Consider the following 22,847-nt stretch of genomic DNA (forward strand, 5'->3'; position numbering starts at 1 on the left):
AAAAAGGAGCTCCAAAAATGCCAATATTGTATCATTTGCACAAGTGTGTTGTCTACTTTCTTTAGGGACTAGATATCAGTGCTTCAAATATACAAGCTCTGTTACATTTATCAAAAGAACTGGTCTTATTACCCTATATCCTAGAACTCCTTAACTAATTGAAATCTTCCAAATAAATGGAGAAAAAAACTGAGGTCCAAAACCAAATTTGCTATTTTTCATCAACATCTGCTCATTTTCTTACTTTTAGAAACTCTCTAATTCTAAGACTGCCAATCAATCACAGTTGAAATGCATTAATCCTGCCAAAATCTTAATCATGTTTCAATCCTTTCCCAAAGTTTTTCATTAAGAGTTTCTCCAAACCTCTCTTAGTTTTAGGTTATTATTAAAAACTATATTGTTCTGTACTGTAAAATGGCTTGAGTTTAAGTTTCAATATAACTTCTCTTACAGAAAATCAGAAAAATCTCTAAATCTCTGTAACTATGAAAAGAAATGTCTATATATCTTTCCAGTTATTCATACTTGTTCCCTTTTTACTAGAAAATAGTATTTCCAGTATTTCACGGGAATGTCTCTACCACTATAAAGATATCAAAATCAAGTTTCCATTAGACTTAGTTTCATAACCACAGTAAAATCTTGAAAAAAAAAAAAGAATAAGAATTGGTGAATTTAATTAACTGTACATGGATAAATCACCCAATCATAAATGAATGGGTCTCAAAGGACAGTAGGAGAAAAATAACCACAGATAAAAGATTGAGAGATATTTAAAGTTTTAAAAGTATAAGCTAATTATAGCTCATATATTACAAATGTCACACCTTAAATTCCCATGATCACATAGCAGTGATACCTAACAATTCTTACGATTAAGAATTTGTGGAACCTGGACCCTGTATACACAGATTCCTAAGAATTCCCAAATACGAATTAAATTCTATGGGAAAGTTGCCAGTATCTGTTATTACGAGTGCTCATACTGAGCAAAGAAACACCACCCTGTTACTAACATACTACATCATTATATGAGTCACCTTAAAACAAGATTTTCTTCCTTTGTTTAAAAACAAGACAACCCCATACCAAGCAACAAGTGATAAGATACAAGTTTACACAACTTTACATTCAGTAGAAAACACTTGACAGCACTTGGAAAAAAGTATAATATTGCTCTGAAGAGTTCTACTGTCTATCATTCTTATTCTTTTTTTTTTTTTTTTTAGATTTATTTATTTATTTGAGAGACAGAGAGCATGAGAGGGGTAGGCAGAGGGAGAGGGAGATTCACTCCAGCAGACTCTGAGCCAACTGCACAGGACCCTGAGATCACCACCTGAACCAAAGCCAAGAATCCAGATGCCTAACCACTGCACCACCCAGGCGCCCCTAACACTCTTATTCTTACTTTATAGTTTTGGATCCTCAAAAAAAAAAAAAACATTCAGAGGTTGCATCGCTGCTCATTGTACCTGCAAAATAAATACTTCCTTTCAGAGAAAGGGGGGATTCTGTTTGTCTTCCTATATGGCAATTTCTTTTTTTTTTTTTTCTTTTTTTTTTTTTTTTTTTAAACATTTTATTTATTTGACAGAGAGAAATCACAACTAGGCAGAGAGGCAGGCAGAGAGAGAGGAGGAAGCAGGCTCCCTGCGGAGCAGAGAGCCCGATGCGGGGCTCGATCCCAGGACCCTGGGACCATGACCTGAGCCGAAGGCAGCGGCTTAACCCACTGAGCCACCCAGGCGCCCCCTATATGGCAATTTCTTAAACGATATTTATACCTTACCCTATATATGATTCAATATATCTGAATGTTATAATCTGACCCAAGCAACTTAAGTCCCAAAGTATTTTAACCAACAAATGAAAGTACAAAAAAGTACTTTTTGTCAGTGATATAAGATCTTGTTGGACATATGTGTCAGCACTGTAAAACATATCACCAGTAACTATTTGTGGGTCAGTGTAGCTTTAGTTGAAAATGGTTAACATCTTAATGAACGATTCCTAGATGAATTTTACCATTAGGGTTTCCTAACATTTTGCATTCCACTTAATATCACTTTGTCTTTGGAAAACCTTTACATCATAAATTTGAAAGGAAGCAAAAATATTTGCATTAAAATCAAAATATTCTTTAAAAAAAAAAGATTTATTTATTTGAGAGAGAGAAAGAGAGTGCACAAAAGCTGGGAGAGGGGAAGCCGATTCCTGACTGAATGGGGAGCCCAACAAAGGCTCGCTCTCAGGATCCTGAGATCACAGTCCGAGCCAAAACCGAGAGTCAGATACTTACTGACTGAGCCACCTAGGTGCCCCCAGATTAAAAAAAAAAAAAAAAATATATATATATATATATATTTTAAAGATTTGAGAGAGAGAGAGAGCATTCATGAGTAGGGGGAGGCAGAGAGAGAGGGAAAAAATCTCAAGCAGACTCCCTGCTGAGCACAGAGCCCCAAGGAGGGGCTCAATCATGACCTGAGATCATGACCTGAGCCAAAATCTAGAACTCGACACTTAACCGATTGAGCCACCCAGGCATCCCCAAAATCAAAATATTCTTTTAAAATATTCTGTATAAATGATATACTTCAAAATTTAAACAATAAAAGAAGAAATTAGCATATTTTTTCAGGTCATGTTAATTTTGGCCTATATTTGGAGGCAGTTATGTTAGAGTTTTCCCTTGAAATACAACTGATAATCTTTGCCTTAAATCCTCAACAATGACATTATTCCTTTGGCTAAGTTTTAGCAGGTGTAACAGGAAAAAAAAAATTGTCATTGGTCCATGCTGCACATCAGGAGCTTAGATGAGCCCTGGACAAATTCAGTTCTTCATCCTCACAGGTCATATGTTAAACCGATGGTAAAATTAATGCTACATTTATTGAAGGCTGAAAAGGGCCAGGCTCTATGATGAGTATCCCATAAGTAACTCTGGAGTTGCATCAAATGTACATTTCATTTATGCTAATTTGATTATATGTGTTTAGAAGAGAGTAAATGTGAATGAAAATGTAAGTTATGTTATTGTGCACATGAGTTTACTTGCAATTACATTCAACAAAGTGTCACAAACAACATGTCACAAAGTGAGTATGATATGGAAGAAAATGCATCCCCTCAGACAGTCTCAGTTACAAATTGGATGCCCCAAAACATATATATTGTCCTTCATGGGTGATTTAAGAGTTTTTTCCAAAGATAATTTTGACTATAATTTAATTTTTGCCTTATATGCTAACTTAGAACCCTACTAAGTTAGGACCAAACTTTGTCTCATTTGGTGTCCATAAAGACTCTGTGAAGTAGGTACAACTATTTTTATAAAAGAATTTACAGGTAGAGAGATCATGCAACTTGCTTTGCAGTGGTAAGTTTCCAATTTGGGTCTTTCTGAATCCAAAGTTTCCACATTCAACTACTATGCTATATTGCAATATGCCCATTTTCCAGATGGGGCATGAGAGGCCCAGAAAGTTTAAGCAAACTGGTCTAGTATCACTCTACGAGTAAGTCTTTATACCAAGACATAAACTCGAGCTTTCTCATTTTAAGTCCAACACGCTTTCCACATTACAAAAAACTGTCTCTTTTCTACCAGGTTATCTTAGAAACTTAGTAAAATAACTGTTAGAAGCCAGGAATGCATAGTAAATGGGGGGAAAAAATACTGTTATAAAGTGTTCACAAACTGGTGGCCCACTAAATAAATTTGGGCCACAGATAAGCTCTGTTTAGCCCTCAAGAAACATTCCTTTAAATCTTCATTAGTTGTTATGATAGACAAAGTCTGACAATAGGTATTACAAAGATCCTTCTCCTTCGTTGCCACTCAGTGATTAAGATGGAAAGTCATATACTGGCCTTCCTAGGCTCTCTTGCACCAAGGGGTAATCAGATAATCTAGTTCTGGCCAGAGACTAAAAGAGAAGTCTTCTAGGGAATGGGGGGTTTGTTTCCAGGAAAACTTATGTACTCCTAATCAAAGGTATAGCTAATTCCTGGCACTGTACCTTTTACTTCTTCCTGCATCGAACATGGATATACTAGTTGGAGCTAACAGACATTTTTTTATAGAGAGACAAACATAAAAATGGGAATCATTACATTATTAACGGCAGAACACAAAGTTATAAAGGACTTAGATCCTTATGATATTGTTGAGCTACTGAGTTGGTCCTGGACCATGTATCTTGGACTTCTGTTAGATAAACCAAAAATATTCTTATGGCTCAAACTTGGTCTTCTGTTACTTGCAGCCAAAATAATTTCTAGCCAATTCAATTGCCAACATTTATAAAAATTGGAAGATTTCATATAACAATCTGCATCACTAGTGTTTCTTGAACTAGAAGACTTTTCTGGGAAAACTGGGTCTATACTCTCATTTGATTACAATTGGCAGCCCCTAACGATGGAGTTCTCAGTCTCTAAATTACCACAGGTCCCATGTGGCCAGCTACACTAATTTTGTTCATCTGCTTAATCCCACTGTCACATTTAAATCTGTGATCTTCTGCATTACATTTCAATGTATATCTAGCCTAGAACCCATGTAGCCACTTGAATGACTAGCATCCTAGAAAACCTCCAATCAATCACTACCAAAGATACAATACAGGGTTTTTAATATAGCAAAAACTCTCCTGAAGCTGCTCAAGAAATGAGTTATTCTAAACTTTATCCCTGAAGCCAAACTCTAGAAACTATTTAACAGTAAAATAAGAAGTTAGTCAATTTTCCAGTTCTGAAATTCTGTGAAACCCTAGGAAGCATTATTTATGAATAAACCCTAAAATGTTGATAGTAATCGAAAGTCCAAGACCTCCTGCATTTCTTACATAGCAGTAGGAAAGAAATATAAAAACCACTGCATCCAAGATGCCTCAAACAAGAAACTGGGGTTGTGGTTTTGTAGTCTTAGCAGCAAGGTAAACTTGCATCACTACTGCACATTACTGGGAAAAAACATTAGGGTTCCAATATCCAAAGCAATTAAGCCAGAATCTCACAGAAGTCACAGGGGGGGAATGATGATGTGGGACATTTCAAGATGGCTGTCATTTAGGAGCCCTAAACAATGTAGCTTTTCACTAGAAGCAGTTCCAAGAAATGATACACATCTCAACTGCCAAAAGACTATTTCTTATCAATTCTTTGGAAAATAATATAAACAAAGGCTGAATTCTTAAGTATCAGTCATTTGTGCCCATCAAGGATTAAATTTAGACATACCCTCAGTGCAAAATTCACTGTATCTTTATCTGAAAAGAATTTTAACAGTTCTAATGGTAATTATAGATAACCAGAAACTACAGCTTTCACTATCTTCAAATGTACTTCATTATACATTACCATTAAAAGATGGCTGTGTCCATTTGAATTCAGGGTATATAACTGCTCATAAAGTAACACAACTCAGAATAGTGTATACTGGACACAATACAGTAAAGATGAAAATATATCACCAAAAATAAACACACTTTGGAAACCAAACTATCATAATCTTTTTTTTTTTTTTTAAGATTTACTTATTTGAGAGAGAGAGTGCACACAGAGGGAGGGACAGAGGGAGAGACAGAATCTCAAGCCGACTCCCAGCTGAGCATGGAGCTGGATGCAGGGCTCTATCTCAAGACACTGACATCATGACCTCAGCCAAAAGCAAGAGACAGATGCTTAACCAACTGACCACCTAGGGGCACCCATCATAATCTTTTAAAATTAAGTATGTATGTAACACTGTGCAAAAAGCAAAGAATTAAATCTACTTAACAACAGTGATCACCAGCAGTTACAGAACATCCACTATGCTATAGTGGCTAGACACTGTGCTAGGTAGTTATTCAGTTATTTCACAAAAGCCAACAAATTATTCTGTAAGATAAGGGAATTGAAACTTAGAAAGGTGATTTGCCTGAAGTCTACACTTAGTAAGTGCAAAAGCTGGGATTTTAACTCCAGAATCTGTCTAGAACCTAAAGCCAATTTAGCCACTATGCCATAATGCAGCCTACTTCCTTGAGAAAAAGTTTGTAAAACATAAAATCATTATTAAATTAGCCAGAGAGGGAAACTGTCCTTTTGGGTCCAGATTTGGCAGAAAAGAAAAGTTTACTGAATGAGGGCCAGTGTATAAAATAGTTTTTCTTCAGAGGAATATATAATCAAGAAAGGTTTAGCAGCATTAAAAAAAAAAAAAGGCTCATTATTTCAATATCACTGTCACATTACCTAATAATCTTAAAGAAATTCTTCTCTCAACTTCCAAAATGGTATTTCAGAAAGTCAGTAATAAGTAGGCAAAAAGCAAAATGAGGAAAGAGAACTTAGTAATTTTAGGGAGGGGTTAAGAAGTAACTATCTTGCAAGGCATTTTTCTCTACTATTGACCCATATGTTTTCCAAGAACATTTTGTGTATTCAAATATTTTCAAAAAGCAACTATCCATTTCAATAATTTTTCCTTCAGGGGGCGCCTGGGTGGCTCATTGGGTTGAAGGCTCTGGCTTAGGCTCGGGTCATGATCCCAGGGTCCTGCGATTGAGCCCCGCATGGGGCTTTCTGCTCAGCAGGGAGCCTGCTTCCCTTCCTCTCTCTCTGCCTGCCTTTGTGCCTACCTGTGATCTCTGTCTGTCAAATAAATAAATAAAATCTTAAAAAAATAATAATACTTTTTCCTTCATCTTTGAATTTAGGAGCACATATGATCTAATTCTATATAGGGTTTCACTTTGGAGTCCACAAAACTACTACAGAAGTTCTTTCTTTTTTTTTTTTTTTTAAAGATTTTATTTATTTATTTGACAGATAGACATCACAATTAGGCAGAGAGGCAGGCAGAGAGAGAGGGAGAGAGAGGGAAGGAAGCAGGCTCCCTGCTGAGCAGAGACCCTGATGTGGGGCTCGATCCCAGGACCCTGGGAAAATGACCCGAGCCAACGGCAGAGGCTTTAACCCACTGAGCCACCCAGGCGCCCCTACAGAAGTTATTTCTAATTAGAGAATCACTATTATGGTTATTTCAGAAATGTGAGCCACAAATAAAATACAGAATAAAGAAGTACAAAATCAAACGGGATATTTCAGTATATCAGAAGAATGAAGAAAGAACAAAACACAGGACCTCAATCATCTAATTTTCTAAATCACATGTTCAAGATAAGGCAACTTGTAAAAGAAAAAGGCAACTTGTTTTAAAAAGGGTAGACTGTACTGGTAGATAAATGATATAGAGTCTTCTGCACAGTGGGACTTGATAAATGTTTGCAAATGAGTGCAATCCAATAAAATGGAAAAAAAATCTATTGAGAAAAAGAGAGAATAAGCTGGAACCTGTTAAAACACGGTCTTCCTCTAAGTGCCTTGAATCACCTGAAATGACAGCTGGAAACAAAGCAAAGACTAATGTGGTGAGCAACATCTCCATTTCTAACTTTCGGCTGACTGGTATTCTGAACAAGTTCATGCAGCGCAGAGGTCCAAATCTTCCTGTGTCTTAACTATAGAAACAACTATCACCTTCTATAGGATAATTTCAAAAACACAAAGAAGACTTAGTGCTTTTAATAAAATTATTTTAATTTTAAAAATCTTCTGGGTTAAAGTTCTATAAAGCAGTGCTTAAACAGAAATCTAATATTTTCTTTCTCCTAAAAGCTGAATATTTAATTTTCAAGATTCTATATCCTGCAAAAACGTTTTGTAAGCAAGTGGAGGAGTTCCTAGATTTTTCAGCCACATCTTGCCTAACCAGACTTCCTTTACAGTCAGTATAATTTCCTTTGAAGTTTAATTGAAAACCACAGAATCAGCATAAAAATGCTTAGAGTTGAGAAAGTTGCAGCTTGTCTATGACAGATCAAGAAAATGAATCAAGGGGTGCCTGGGTGGCTCAGTGGATTAAGCCGCTGCCTTCGGCTCAGGTCATGATCTCAGGGTCCTGGGATCGAGCCCCACATCGGGCTCTCTGCTCTGCAGGGAGCCTGCTTCCTCCTCTCTCTCTGCCTGCCTCTCTGCCTACTTGTGATCTCTCTCTGTCAAATAAATAAATAAAATCTTTAAAAAAAAAAAAAAGAAAACGAATCAAAACATTGTGCTCATAAAAAATTTAGGACAATTTTTTTCAGTACTCTCTCAAGGAAGAAATAGGTTGTTTGTATTTTCTAACAGGGTTCAATAATAAAAACTATAATTAAAATGTAGCCAAGTCTGGGGGCGCCTGGGTGGCTCAGTGGTTTAAGCCACTGCCTTCGGCTCAGGTCATGATCTCAGGGTCCTGGGATCGAGTCCCGCATCGGGCTCTCTGCTCAGCAGAGGGGAGCCTGCTTCCCCCTCACTCTCTCTGCCTGCCTCTCTGCCTACTTGTGGTCTCTCTCTGTCAAATAAATAAATAAAATCTTTAAAAAAAAAAAAAATGTAGCCAAGTCTGAACCAAAGATCTCTTGTTATATCATATGTGACTTCATTCAGTTGGTTTAGAATTGCATTTTCTAAAAGCTGCATTCAATTTCAACTGCCAACTGTTTGATATAGCTGAATTAGACAGCTCATTCTTCTCACCTATTGTTTCTTTGTACAAAGATATATTCAAACCCATGAATACATTCAATGTCCTCAGATTCTCTATATTTAAAAAAAATCTATAAATTTCTGTTCTACTTTGCCACATTATTTATATTCTCAATCACTAAAAACAGCAATGTATTCAGTCTATAATTTTACTACACTATACTATATATAATTTTACTATACAAACTCAGACGACCACTTGCAATTATCTGTCCTACCATATAGCAGAACATCCATTAGATTAATATGCTACTAAGCATGGCCTAGTGAATTGATAAGCTCTCAAGGGAAGGAGATTTTTAAAGATGACAGTTGCATTAATCATTCTGTATGGTGCTCCAGGGTCATCACCAAATCATACACAACATACTTTGCCGTGGAGACTGGGAATCCTTGATTTAAAAAATAAAGCTATTATTGAGTAAAAAATTTTAAAAAGAAAGAAAAAAGATGTAGAGAGCCTATGAAATAGACTTTGAAATATGATACATGAAGTAGCCTATGAGGTAGGCTATTTGTTAAAGTTTTATTGTCATAAAGTATGTATCTTCCCCACCAAATGTGTGTTCTAATGAAAATTTGCTTAATAAACAAATATCAACCCTAAATCACTATCATTATGAAAGCAATTACTCCATGAGTGCATTCTTATTTGGTGCCACACATAGGCTAAGAATGTTAAGGCGTTCTTCATTTAATGCTTGTTTCTGTGAAAGAAATACTGTTATTATCCTTATTTTACAGATGGGCAAACTGAAGCATAGAACAGTTAAATGACTTGTCTAAGTCTAGTACATTGTAGAGCCAGGATTCAAATTCAGGAAGATTATTTTCCAGACCCCACACTCTTAACCACTATAGTGGACTGCTTCATGTTGCTATAGATATTTGAAGCCTAAGAAGAGAGAAATGAAAATACTATTAGGGCTTCCCCACCATATGGTCTATATTAGAATCACCGGCAGATACTATTTTTATTTGAAACCACAATCACTTTCTCAAACCCCAAAGAATCAATAAACTTCCTTAATATATTAAGATACATTATGAGATGCTAACATGTGGTAGATTTTAATTTCTGCCTGAGATATGCTAAGTAACATAATTGCGAAGAGAGGGCTCTCCCAAGTTGGTGTTTCTATAAAAATGTCTGCAGCAATAATTGGAGAATCACTGCTCCAATAAGTAAGATTTCTTTCCTTAAACTTCAATAAATATAATTTCATACATTCCCTTAGCTGTCTGAAGCAGTAAAGAAGAGGCTGGGTTTTCTTTTTCCTTAACTAGGGCAAGGTATGGAGCTGGGAGAGGAAGAATAGGCGAGGGGCAAGGTAACAACTACAAACACAAGTTTTCCAAAGATAGAAGCTTGAGTATCTGTCTACCATGCCTTAGATAGCAATGTCTTACAATAATAACCCTGTAGAAAAAAAAATTGACTTCTAATTATGAATGCGACCAAAAGGGATTAAGATTTAGAAGTAAATAACATAACTTTCATTTTTTTAGTTGCAAAGATCTTTTGCTCCTCCATCTTTCCCAATTACTCTGTTCCACATTTCCTGTCCATTATCCCCTTTGGAAATGATCACCTTCTTCCCTACACACACTTGGTTTTGCCACTCCTATTGTACTCATTATACTACTTTTTTTTTTTTAAAGATTTTATTTATTTATTTGACAGAGAGAGATCACAAGTAGACAGAGAGGCAGGCAGAGAGAGAGAGAGGGAAGCAGGCTCGCTGCTGAGCAGAGAGCCCGATGCAGGACTTGATCCCAGGACCCTGAGATCATGACCCGAGCCGAAGGCAGCGGCTCAACCCACTGAGCCACCCAGGCGCCCCTCATTATACTACTTTTATTGGTTATACATGCTTAGTTTATAGCTACCTTCCCCCACTATACCTGTAAATTCTAAGACAAGGATAATGGCCCGATATCATCCCACAGTGCTTGAGAAGGTTCTCAGATGAGTTTATCAACTACTAAGGCACACCTAGCAAAATGACAAGAATCGCAGTGATTTAAACTAAAACCAGGGCAAACATGACACAAAATGAGTTTAAAAAAAGGGGGAGGGGATCAAACAGCACCCAGACAGAGAGACTAACTCTTAACACCCAGAAGATAACTTAGTCTAGTAACTGGTCTTTGAGTATGACAATCAAAACTTAAATACCAGCTCTGCCACTCCCAGCTAGGGGAATCTAGACAGCTCTCTGAAAATCAGTTTCTTCATCTGTAAAATAGGAACAATAAAATAAATAAAATAAAAATAAATAAAATAAATAAATAAAAATAAATAAATAAATAATAAAAAATAAAATAAAATAAATAAAAAATGTAAAATAGGAACAATAAAAACATTCCTTCAAATGGTTGTGTTGCCCATTTAACACTGAACCTTAGTGTCTATAGCACAGCAAATACTCAAAACATTAGGTAGCTATTAGGACAGTTATACTTTAAGGTTTCTTGCCCTTACTCATAAATTTTAACAAATTCACTTTAAAGGAAAGCCAAGAGAACATATACACTACATGAAAGGTAAAAGTAACTATAGATATTGTAATTCAGAAAAATTATGTTTACTTCTCCAGCCCTATTTTCTGTACTTTGCATGGCATCAGCATGGTACTGCTTGTGGTTCTCAGTGTACATCTGTCATTTCTAATCCCTGTGCTTTAAATTCATGCTTAAGAATGCTTCCTTCCTGGGTGTCTGGGTGGTTCAGTAGGTTAAGTATCTGCCTTCGGCTCAGGTCATGATCCCAGGGTCCTGGAATGGAGTCCTGCACTGCACTAAGCTCCATGCTCAGTAAGAAGTTGGCTTCTCCCTCCCTCTGCCCCTCCCCTCTGCTCCTGCATTCCCTCTCTCTGAAGTAAATAAATAAAATCTTTAAAAAAAAAAAAAAATGCTTTCCTCCCTCCTGCTACTCACCCTAACCAACCCTCTGTTTGCTGGCTAACGCCCACTCACTCTTTAAGGCTTAACTAAGAAATCCTTGCTGGCCTCCTCTCTCTTCCTCAAGGCTTATATCACCTGTGATTACTATACTGTACTCTAATTACTACTTTAATACCAATCTTTTCACTTATACTCTAAAAGCTTCCTGAGGCCAGGGACTAACTGGCTGCTGGATCCCCAATCCTGGGGTAAATAAATCTGGAGTAAATAAATAGATATCTCCAGGACTGGGTATAGCACAGGATACAAAAAGGTACGAAATTACTTTTAAAAAAATTTTATATCAAACAGCTCCATAAAAACTAGGCTGGAACGCAGTATACTACCATTTGTTTCCAAGCATATTCTCTCCCACTCAATCAGTGAAATATTTCCCATTTTTCCGGAAATCTTAGGAACCATGGGACCTCTCACTACATTTCAGAGCCAAGAACACCTCACCAGACTTTCTCTTGACAAATAGGAAAAGGAAGGGCACTGTGAACAGCAGCTGTGCTGCTTAAGCTGGGTGAGAAAATGCAGGGCAATTTGTAAAAGTATCTGAAAAAGACTCAGTGCTGAGAACCAGAGGAAGAGAATACATGGGTCTACCTGAACAAAATAGCACTCATTAAATATTTGCTAATTAACAAGAATCTTTGGGTCTCTCCCATGTACACTTGACCTCTAGCAGATTTCAGAGTGGATAACAGGTCCTATCAATAATCACACGGGGGGGTGGGGGGACGCCTGGGTGGCTCAGTCTGTTAAGCGGCTGCCTTCAGCTTGGGTCATGATCCCAATCGAGTCCGCATCAGGCTCCTTGCTCAGCAGGGAGCCTGCTTCTCCCTCTGGCTGCCACTCTGCCTGCTTGTACGCGTTCTCTGACAATAAATTAAAAAAAATTTTTTTAATTAAAAAAAGATTTTAAAAATCACTTTAAAAAGATAGTCACGTGGGGTTTTTAAAATTAGAAAGAGTTTCCTTACTATAGTTACGTTTCTTGAATGAATGAACAAATTAGTGAAAACCACAGACATGTGAATGCCTACAATAGGCCTGGCAATGTGTAGCCAGCAAACAGCAGACATTTAGTGGAAAACAGTAAAGCCTCAAGTTGCTGGTATCAGCAATGGTATTTAATGGTGCTATATAGGAAGGCAGCATGGGCCCCTTTTTCACGGCATAATCCGAATCTGCTCCCTTTCCTTTTTCTTAAGATTTATTTATTTATTTGATGGGGGTAGGGGCAGAGAGAGAGGGAGAGAGAGAATCTCGGACTCCCAGCTGAGCCGGATTTGGGGGAGAGGGGTTCATCTCAGGATCCTGAGATCATGACCTGAGCCGAAATCAAGAGACTGTAGCTTAACCCACTGAGCCATGCAGGCAACCCCTGCTCCCTCTCACTTAAAGTCAGATAGAAATGACAAGAGACCTGAAGATACCTTTTGGACTTCCCCAGGCTCCTGAGTCAAATTTTAAAACCTAAATTAGTTGAAGTTTATTGTCTGTCCATGCAATTAAATGAATACTAAGTAATAATGTGTTAAACTAACTAAACTCCTGTAGGATTAGCAATGGATCTTCAGTGGAACACATTTTAGCTTAAGACTCCAATTTAGTATTCCCCATAGGTAGAATTACACACCATTAGAAAAAGAAGCGATTGTTTCATAAAATAAACTGAGAAAAGTTGTTAACTCTTTGGAACAAAGTTTAATATTTACCTCATACCATGTAGTAAAATTAATTTCAGATGACTGAAGTTAAATATAAAAATAAACTATTAAAAAAACTTAAGAAAATATAGGTGAATATATCTCTGTTGATGAAAAACAGAACTAAATGGAAAAACATACACACACAGCTTTGGAAAGATGGTATTAAATTTTTTTATGGCATTAAAATCTTTTAAATGTTTATATGCCCGTGAATAAAACAAACCAAATAAAACAAGATGGCAATTGAAAAACCAAGGCAAATGTCCAACATAACAGAAAAAGGTTAATATTCTTAGTATATAAAAAATATTTACAGGGAGCCTGGGTGGCTCAGTGGGTTAAGCCTCTGCCTCAGCAGAGGGGAGCCTCTTCCCCCTGCCTCTCTGCCTACTTGTGATCAATCTCTCTCTCTCTGTCAAATAAATAAATAAAATCTTTAAAAAAAAAAATATTTACAAGGGGTACCTGGGTGGCTCAATCAGTTGAGCGTCAGACTCTTCGTTTTGGCTCAGGTCATGATAAATCAAGTCATGATAAATCTCTGGCTCAGTCAGTAAAGCATGTAACTCTTGATCTTGGGATCATGAGTTTGAGCCCCACACGGGGTGTAGAGATTATTTTTAAAAAAAAGTATTTATAAATCAATACGGCAAAAATAGCTATCAATGGAAAAAAGTTAATCACATGAATGATTCACAAAACAGGCAATATAAAACATATAGTAGCAAATATTTGAAAAAAATGTTTAAACCTCTGAAAAAAATGTAAATTAAAATGATAAAATACTAGTGGTTAAGAGAAAGGGTTCTGGGGTTAGACACCAGGCCTATAATCTTGGGTAGCTCATTTTACTTCTCTGAGCCTCAATTTTCTTTTCTTTTCTTTTTGAAGATTTTATTTATTTATTTATTTATTTGTGAGAGAGAGAGAGAGTGTGAGAGAGAGACTGAGCAAGGAGGGGTAATGCTTAACCAATTGAGCCATCCAGGCATCCCTGAGTCTCAATTTTTTTTGTAGAACAGAGATAATAATAATACCTAAACCAAAGAAGTGATGTAAAAATTAAATAACATAATGCACGTAAAGTACTCGGCATAGTGCCTGGTACATGATAAGTGTTCAATATACAATAGCTCTTACTATAATAAAGAAAATAGTTGATGGTGATGATACTCAGGGCTGATGAGGGTGCAGTGGAACCGATATATTTATCCACCTGACCTCTGGTATATTGCAGTTTGTCAATGAAGTTTGAGTCAATCTTTCTAGAGTACAATTTAGCAGTATGTACTAGTAAATACTCATACTCTTCAGGCTTCTGGAAACAAAAATGTTTCAAAACAATGGAAAAACTCAAAATGGAAAAGTCTGCTAAATAATACCATATTCATCAATTCATCATCCATTGATCCAATATTGTCCAATATTATTGACCTTGGTGATACAAAATTATGAAAACAAACCTAGTCCCTGCTTAAGGGTTAGCTTGGGAGATAAGCAATCAAATAATCAAGTGCACTAAGGAGATAAGAGCCACAATGGGTAAGTACAGGCTTCTATGGTGTGCATAGAAAGAGCACCTACCATAGTCTGAGAGTAGAGTCAGGGAAGCTTCCCAGAAGAAGAGACATTTAAGCTGGGACCTGAAGGATGAGCAGGAATTAGTCAGGTAAAGAGATGAAGAAAAAGTGTTCCAGGTAAAGGGAACAGCATGTGCAAAAGCCTAGAGATCAAAGGGAGCATGGCATGTCAGCTTGACTGAGCAGTGTGCAAGGCAGGAACTTGGGAAAAGACGAGGATGAAGAGGTAAAGCAAGGTTTGCTCACTAAAAGTCTTGCTAGCAAAACTCTGGAGTGTAGACTTCATTCTAAGGGCAATACAAAAAATTAAAAAGCAATTAGTTCTAATAAATAAGTCAATAATCATAATATACCAAGAGGATATACAAGTTGAAAAGAATGAACAAATACCTAAAATGGAAATACAAAATTGTAGTGAAGGGTGCACAACTTTGTAAGTTTTACTAAAACTCACTAATTGTACAATTATTAAATGGGTTTATTTTAGGTTTTGTAGACTGTATCTCAATAAAGCTATCTTTTAAAAAGTTAACAGAAATGCCTAACCATCTAAAAAATGTTCAACTTGTCTAGTAATAAAGTATATATAAGACCAATGAGGTACTATTCTTTATCCTTGAAAGTTACTAATGATTAAATATGAAATGAGGATATCCAGTGTTAATCAGGCCAGGAGAATAGTATTCTTACCCTATACTGGTTGAAATTAATGTTAACTGGAACAACCTTTCTAGAAAGTATAAATATGCAAGAGGAGTTTTTAATTGTTTATACTCTGTGATCCAGTAATTGTATTTCTTGAAATCTTAATAAATGTTCCAAAATGTAGTCAAATATTTATGACCAATGATGTTCACTGCAATGTGATTTATAATAGCAAAAAAAAAAAAAAAAAGTTGGAAAAAACCCAGATGTTCAACCATAATGGGGTGGTTAGGATGAGTTATAAGTGCCCTATGCAGCCATTTAAGTGCTATGGCACATAGATATATATTTATGATATGTAGTAAACTTTAAAAGAACCAAATATACAAAATTATATAGATAGCAGCATTTCAGCTATGTAAAATATATATGCAATTGCAGAGCATATATCTTTCATTCTCTTTTCTGTGCTTTTCCATATTTTCCAAAATTTCCTACAATGACCATATATTATTTCTGTAGTGTAAGAAAGCTCCAAAGCTGTCTTCAAAAAATTAAAAAGCATCACTTTTAGTATTTATAGTTCAGACAAATCAATTGCATATTTGCTATGATTTTATTTTCTCTGAGAGAAAGGTGTGGTCATATTTGAACATATATAAAATGCATATATAATTCAAGAGTATCTTATTTATCCAGCATCATATATGGAAATGAATTTCCCCAGTTAATTAAAATGTGCATCATAAACCTCAAAACTTCCATGAAACTTGGATGGATTTCTATCTTAAAATACAATTCACTCAATCCTGACTGCTTAAAAAGAAGACAAAACAAGATGAAGCCATATTATGATTATTCAGGGTGATCATCATGACCACATAATAGTAGCTCTGAGGGACCACCGGGTTTTAGAGAGAGATTTATCCTTACATTAAGTAGTATGTTACCATAACTGCTGAATCTTTCTTATGCCAGCTATTTATAAATCTTCTTCTTCCTCCCTTGCTATAAAACCATCAGCTATCATTTCCCAGAACTGAAAGCAGCCTGTCTTTAGCAGCACCTGCCACACTTTCCATTCCTATTTTGCCGTTGATTATCTTCTTAGAGTAAGAAAAACTAAATATCCAAGTTTTAAGAATTATGTATAAACTGAGAGATAACAGGCTTCAAATAAGGCTATCACCTAAAAATGATCTGCACAGATCTAGATGATTCTGTTCTAGTTAAGGTTACAATATACATTAACTTCAAAGAGTATGAGTTCTTGATTATATCTCAAGTCTTGGTTCCTTTACTATATGGGCAGTCAAGTTCTCAGGATCAGAAACTCATATGCTGTTTCACATTATGGAAAGAGATATGGACCAGGAGCCAAGGAACTTAGTTCTAGTGTAGGTTCTTACACTAACCAGTTCTGTAACCTTCAGCAAGTCTTTTAACCTTGGTACATGTCCTGCATAACTCATGAGGCTGCCCTAGAGTTAAATTAGAACACAAACACAAAAACACTCTGAAAAGTACAAAGCACTACAGAAAAGGAAAATATTTCTATGTTATTTCACTGTGTTTATATGACCATGGATCAACACAGGTATCCATTCAGAAAATTCATAACAGAAGGAAAAAGATAATTCTTAAATTGCCTATTAACTAAGAAACATCTATTATCTTAGAAGAACAATACCTTCCAAAGTTGGCATCTCTGACTTCTCCTCCCCTATATCGAATCAGTTCCCAGGTCCTTTGTGTCTTCTCCATAATCCCTCACATCTTTCCCTTTTCTTTCCATTACCACTTCATATCCCCAGTGTAGGTCTTTATTATCTCACACCTGGGCTACCATAATGGCCTCTAACTGGCTCCACTCATGGCCTCCCTCCACCTCTCTCAAATCTCTATGGCCAATAGCTCCCAGATCAATTTTCTTAAAACACCACTGTGATCATATCTGCTCAAAAACCTCTTGAGACTCTCCATTACCTTCCCTATCAAGTTCAAACTCCTAAACTCAGCAGTCCCTGTGCAGTCCCAGCTTCCTCTTCACCTTTATCTCTTACTACTCTTCCAAAGAGATCCTTCCTCAAACTGGTTTAGTTAAGTCCTTCAGATATGTCTTGTGCTTTCTGGCCTATAAGTTTTGGTAATACAACTTTATTAAAGAGTAAAACTTTATTAAAGAGTAAAAATACTCTTTATTTCTCAGGCCCTACTCCAGTCCATAAATATTGTACCCATACTTCAAGGCTGAGTTTGAATCTTGTCCACCTACTATATGTACTTCTCTTTGATTACCACAAAGGAAAAGATGGAAGACCCTAAAGTTAAATACATCTTCAACAGCTGAGTGACACTGGGCACATTCCTTAATAGCTCTTTGCCTCAGTTTCTTCATCTGTAAGGCAGGGATAATGGCAATTTCCTTTGGACATGATGTGAGGAGTAAATGCCATGTAAAGCATTTGGCATGACACCTAGCACAGATGAAAACCCAAGAAATAAATGTTAGATATTGTTATTATTACTCTTGCCATTAGTGAATTTATCTTAATTTGAATTCAGCAGTATTTATGGCCATTACAAACAAACTGTTCATGTATATACAGTATCATTTCCCTCACTCTCTTTTTCTACCCTCTCATCCCACATTTGTTCTTCTTCCCAACCCTTCCCAAGATTACATGATACTGATACACGGGATTGATGTCTTATACATCTTACTATCTGTAATAATCATTCATACCCAGTAGATGATCGATAGATTTGTTTCATCCCCAGTGAATGAATATTGAAGAGCTGACAGTATTAAAATGCCCTATACACCTATAGTGGAAAAGTAAAATAAAATGCTTAAAGTTATTAATTAAAAAAATCTAAATTTCTAGTCTCACAAAATTAAATCTCTCCTTTCATGATTCTCTAGACTTTTTGTTTGTTTTCTCTCTTTTACCTTTAAAACAAACAACTCAACCTATTCATGCAACAAGAGATACAACAGCAAATATATGCAGGTCAGACAACATACAAATATTGGAACATAAGAACCACAAGACAACTCATTGAATATAGCTCTGGATGAAGTGAAATAGGAAGACAACTTAAGGGGAAAGGTAACTGGCTCATCAGACATACAAACACACACACCCACACCCACACCCATACACACACCAGTCCCAGGATTCCTTTACACCCAGAGCCACATATAAACAGCTGAAATAACCAGGCTACTATAGCAAGTAGCTGTAGAAATATCAGTTAGCTCAACAACTGAGCTTACCACACGATCAATTTAATTACCTATCTCAAAAGTGGCTATTAACATACCTCAATATTCTAATAACTAAGGTCTGGCTAAGTAAGTCATATCAAGTAGATATGGCCTTACTGTGTACTAATCATTCAACTCAAGAAACTTAGTATGATAACTTGATATATGTATGTTATTATCATAACATAAACTATTTTTTAACAATGCCAGGGAAAATGTTACTATAATCCTGGCTTCTAGTGCATCTGCATGACTCTACTAATTTTCAGTTGCATTCTCAGCCCAAATCAGGTCTGGTGACCACTATCCTCAAATGGTTTATCAGTAGAGAGAAGTAAGATGGTTTGATGGAATGTTAACTTTCCAAGAACTAGCATAAAATACAACATGAAAATTAGTTTATTAAGTTTCTATCCATATCACACTTGTCTTCAGAAGACCCTAAAACGTTTTACCAGCTTTGAAGGGCAACTATTCTCAAATCTCAAAATCTTGAGTTGGAAAAAGCCTTAGAAGTCCCTCACTGAAGGAATTCCTTATACTAAATTGCAGGCAAAAAGCCCTTCTTTGAATACTTTAAGCAATGGACACTCACTATTTTTTGCAAGGCAGTCCACTTCACTATTACAAAATTCTTCCTTACAATCATTGGAAATCTGCCTCCCTGAACTTTTACCCAAAGATCATAGTTCTGCTCTCTGGAACAATACAAGTTAATTTCTGAAATTACTCAATTCTAGAATTAGGATATAATTGTCAATCTGGTCACACAAAATGCAGAAAAAAGCTCAGGACACGACAAAATTTTGAAATTCATCAAACTATGTTGAAATCACAAGCCACCGTATTTTCGAGATATCAAACCCCATGCCTCAGTGGACATACAAATATTAAGAATAACCTGATGTTTTACAGTGGAAGGTGGTACAGTGTTTACCGAATACCTTTTGGCAACTGAAACTACTAAATCCACCAACACAGTTTTAAGAAATCTTAATTCTGTAGGAAGTTCAAGACGGTTTTTCCAATTGTTCATATTTTCATTCTATTTCCTTCTAAAACATCTGCGTGTTTTTAAAAGATCCCACCTCGCCCCACGGGTGCAATGTTTTACGTATTTATTTTTAATATTTAAAAAAAATAAATATATTCAAGAATAAAGCCTAAAAGAATGGGGTGTAATGGAGTGGGGGTGGGGCTAGCAGGGAAGTCAAAGAAGGGGCCAGCAGGAAAACACTGGTTACTGGGTATTTTCCTTCTGGAAGCATGCTTCACTGTTATAGGTATCTGAAGTAAGGAACCATACAAACACGACCCAAGAACAAGAACGATCATGAGCAATGAGTGTAGGGCATTAATGTCTGTTAAGATGTAAATGAATTGGCACTGGTCATCAAGCAGCGCCAGATGCTTCAGAACCTCCTAGAGGAAAGGTAAGAGGTCCAAGAAGCAGAGACCAAGGCCACCCTCTGCGGGAGGGAAAGAGGAAAGAAACCAAGGAGTAACTACCAGCTCGGCAGCCCAATGAAGCCCGAACAGTACCAGAGCACAAGAAGGACAGCAAGTGACTAGAGGGAAGGCACACACCGCGGAGAGCCTGAAAAGGGGGCTGCAGTGTGAGAATACCGAACGGGTCCAAGAGATGGGTGTGGGAAAAGGGCTGCGGTGTGTGTAAGGGGCAACGCAGGAGTCCCATGGTCCTCTCCCTGCAGCAGAGCAACAGAGGGTACAAGGAAGGGGGAGGGTGAAAAGCAAGAATGACTCATTCCCGAAAGGAAGTGTTCAAGCCACAGGAAAGCATGCCGCGGGGGGGTTCAAGGCGAGGACTGGGAGAGCCAGGTGCCCCCAGTGATGGGGGCAAACCCCAACGTCCCGTAGTTCCCGTAGCTCGTCTTTAAGATGGGGTGTGTGGGGGTTTCGCGGCAGCCGAGTGCCAAGGCCTGGGAAGCGGCGCGGCGCGTGCGCAGTGGCGCTCGGCGGGACCCGCTGAGGCAAAGCCGAGCCGCAGTGACAGAAGCGAGCGGAGCGGCCGCCGGGTGGAACTCACCGAGGCGCAGGGGCTGGAGGTGGTGCTGGGGGTAGGCGACCGCTGGACCGTGACCAAAGCCATCTAGGCGCTGCTAGGTTGTTCCGGGCAGGGCATTCTTGTCCTGAGTGTGGGGGGCGGGAGGGTGACGGAGCCGGGATGGGGAAAGGGGTATGGGATGGGGGTGAGGGGAACGGGGAGGAGGAGGAGGCCGCGGGAACGGCCGCAGGCTCCGCACCCAACACCGGACTCTCGCCTACTGACGCGCGGAACCAGCGGCTGGCGGGCGGGCGGGCGGTTCGGCAGCAGCGGGGCACAATGAGCGCTCCCAGTGCGCAGGCGCCACCTGTCAGCAACCGCCTCTCCCCTCGGCGCGCGCCGCCGCCTCGCCGTAACCCTTGAGTTGCCGGAAGCCGCCTGGGTGTTTGCGTCTCCCGCCGCCGCCCCTTCCCGGGTTTCCTCCTTTGCCCTGGAATCGCGCGGTTTGCCCGCGTCGAGAGGCAGGGAGATGGGCTGGGGGGAGGGGCCCCGGGCCGGGGAGATGGGGGAGCTCTGGAATCCCCACTCCTGAGAGACGACCATTTTATGAGGTGGGGGCGCACAGCTTAACCGATCTTAGTGAAAGGAAACTGAGGTGAAAATCCTGAGGCAAACACGTTGTCTGGTGGAAAAGGGCTCCGACGGGTTTCAAAGGCTTTCTCTGGGCGGGAGTGAGACTTACTGGACTGGAGACCCTCTTGGCGCGACCAGAGACGAGTTTATCCCCTTTTGACCCTGTTCTCGGGGGCTTTTTCTGAGCTTTACCACCCTCTGTCTCAGAGCCCATGTTTTATGATGAGACTTTATGAAAAAAGGTTTTTAATTTTATACCCTGGCAAGCTTCAGGGTACCCCTCACGCTTCCTCTATTACCCTGGCCTCCAAGGACTCATTCATTATTCCTAAGGTGGAGAGGGGCTGCATCAGCCCGGGAGGCCGAGAAGGCTGGGCTCACGGAGTTAAAAGGGTCCAACCTGCTGTTCACCTCCCACTTGCTTCCCGCTGGGAAGAAATTCTCTTAAATAGGTTTTGCTCCTTGAGATTTTTTTTCTCCTTCAGCTCTAGATTTCATGATTGCATAGACATATGTGAAATGTAGATTATTAAATATTTTAAAGGGATACTTTTCTGAAAGATAAACCATCAGCAGACTATAAACCAAGATTAAGGGTGGGGGGGAATCTCACTATGCAAATACCACTGATTATTTACACAGAGAAAGAGTTGACAAAGCTATTTCTCAGTTGGAGTGGATGTTCTGGAATATACCACCCTGCATCTTAAAGCTGTAGAAAACACACACATTAAGGAGTTTGCAGTTATTAAATCCTCCTCCTGTTGTCACTCAAACTCTCTTGGATCTCGTTGCTTTCTTTCAACTGACAGGGCTGTCATGAGCTCTTTCTGGCTGCTGTATGGTTAAGTGCCACTAGAGCCCTCTGTGCTGAGCCTTTGTTCTCTCCCTGGGGCCCTGCGGTTGAAATAATTAGCAGGGAGGTTCCACCAAGAATAAGACACTGAGGGTCCCTGTACTGTACAGTCCTGTGTAGATGAATTGCAGAAAGCCAGCTGGTAGGCTTTTGCCCCCTGGTGGTGGTCAAGAGTACCTGCGAGACAAAATTAAACAAAGATGTATGGTTCACCGATTAAACAATCTGTGGGGGTTTTTTTTTTCTTTCCCAGAGCTGCGTAGTAAACAGGAAAAGAAAAGACAAAGTTCAGAAATAAGAACTTTGAACCAATGCTTAGAAGACCAAACAGGAAGTTATATGCATAGCTAAGAGGTATACATAGCTGAAAACTGAATGAACTCAGATAAATGAAACAAACGTGGTTAAGAAATAAAAGTATTCTAGAAAAAGTATTATTTAAATCAACAGGTCTTACTAATGTACTAGTATGTTACTTTTCTTAGTGACTCAGGGATAGCGACACTGATTATCTAGTTTTGTGTAGCAACATAATATTAAGAAATTCTTTTGACAAATGACTTAATTCCATTAATCTTACAATGGAAAAGATCACTGCTAT

The 22,847-nt window shown here is 38.2% G+C and overlaps 1 protein-coding gene across 2 annotated transcripts in view; it reads right to left on the bottom strand.

Annotated features, from left to right (window-relative positions):
- The window catches only part of SSH2 (slingshot protein phosphatase 2), a 248,776-nt gene extending 227,655 nt beyond the window's left edge, over positions 1 to 21,121 (bottom strand). The window contains exon 1 of one of the 2 annotated variants that reach the window (XM_045984075.1): positions 20,800 to 21,121. In XM_045984075.1, the coding sequence (XP_045840031.1) occupies positions 20,800 to 20,862 (63 nt within the window). In that variant the 5' untranslated portion in view covers positions 20,863 to 21,121. The remainder of the gene's footprint in view (positions 1 to 20,799) is intronic. The other variant, XM_045984077.1, reaches the window with a different exon arrangement.
- Between the last annotated feature and the right edge of the window lie 1,726 nt (positions 21,122 to 22,847).

The sequence above is a fragment of the Meles meles genome, chromosome 18 (genome assembly GCF_922984935.1).
Source record: "Meles meles chromosome 18, mMelMel3.1 paternal haplotype, whole genome shotgun sequence".
In the NCBI taxonomy this organism is placed as follows: domain Eukaryota; kingdom Metazoa; phylum Chordata; class Mammalia; order Carnivora; family Mustelidae; genus Meles; species Meles meles.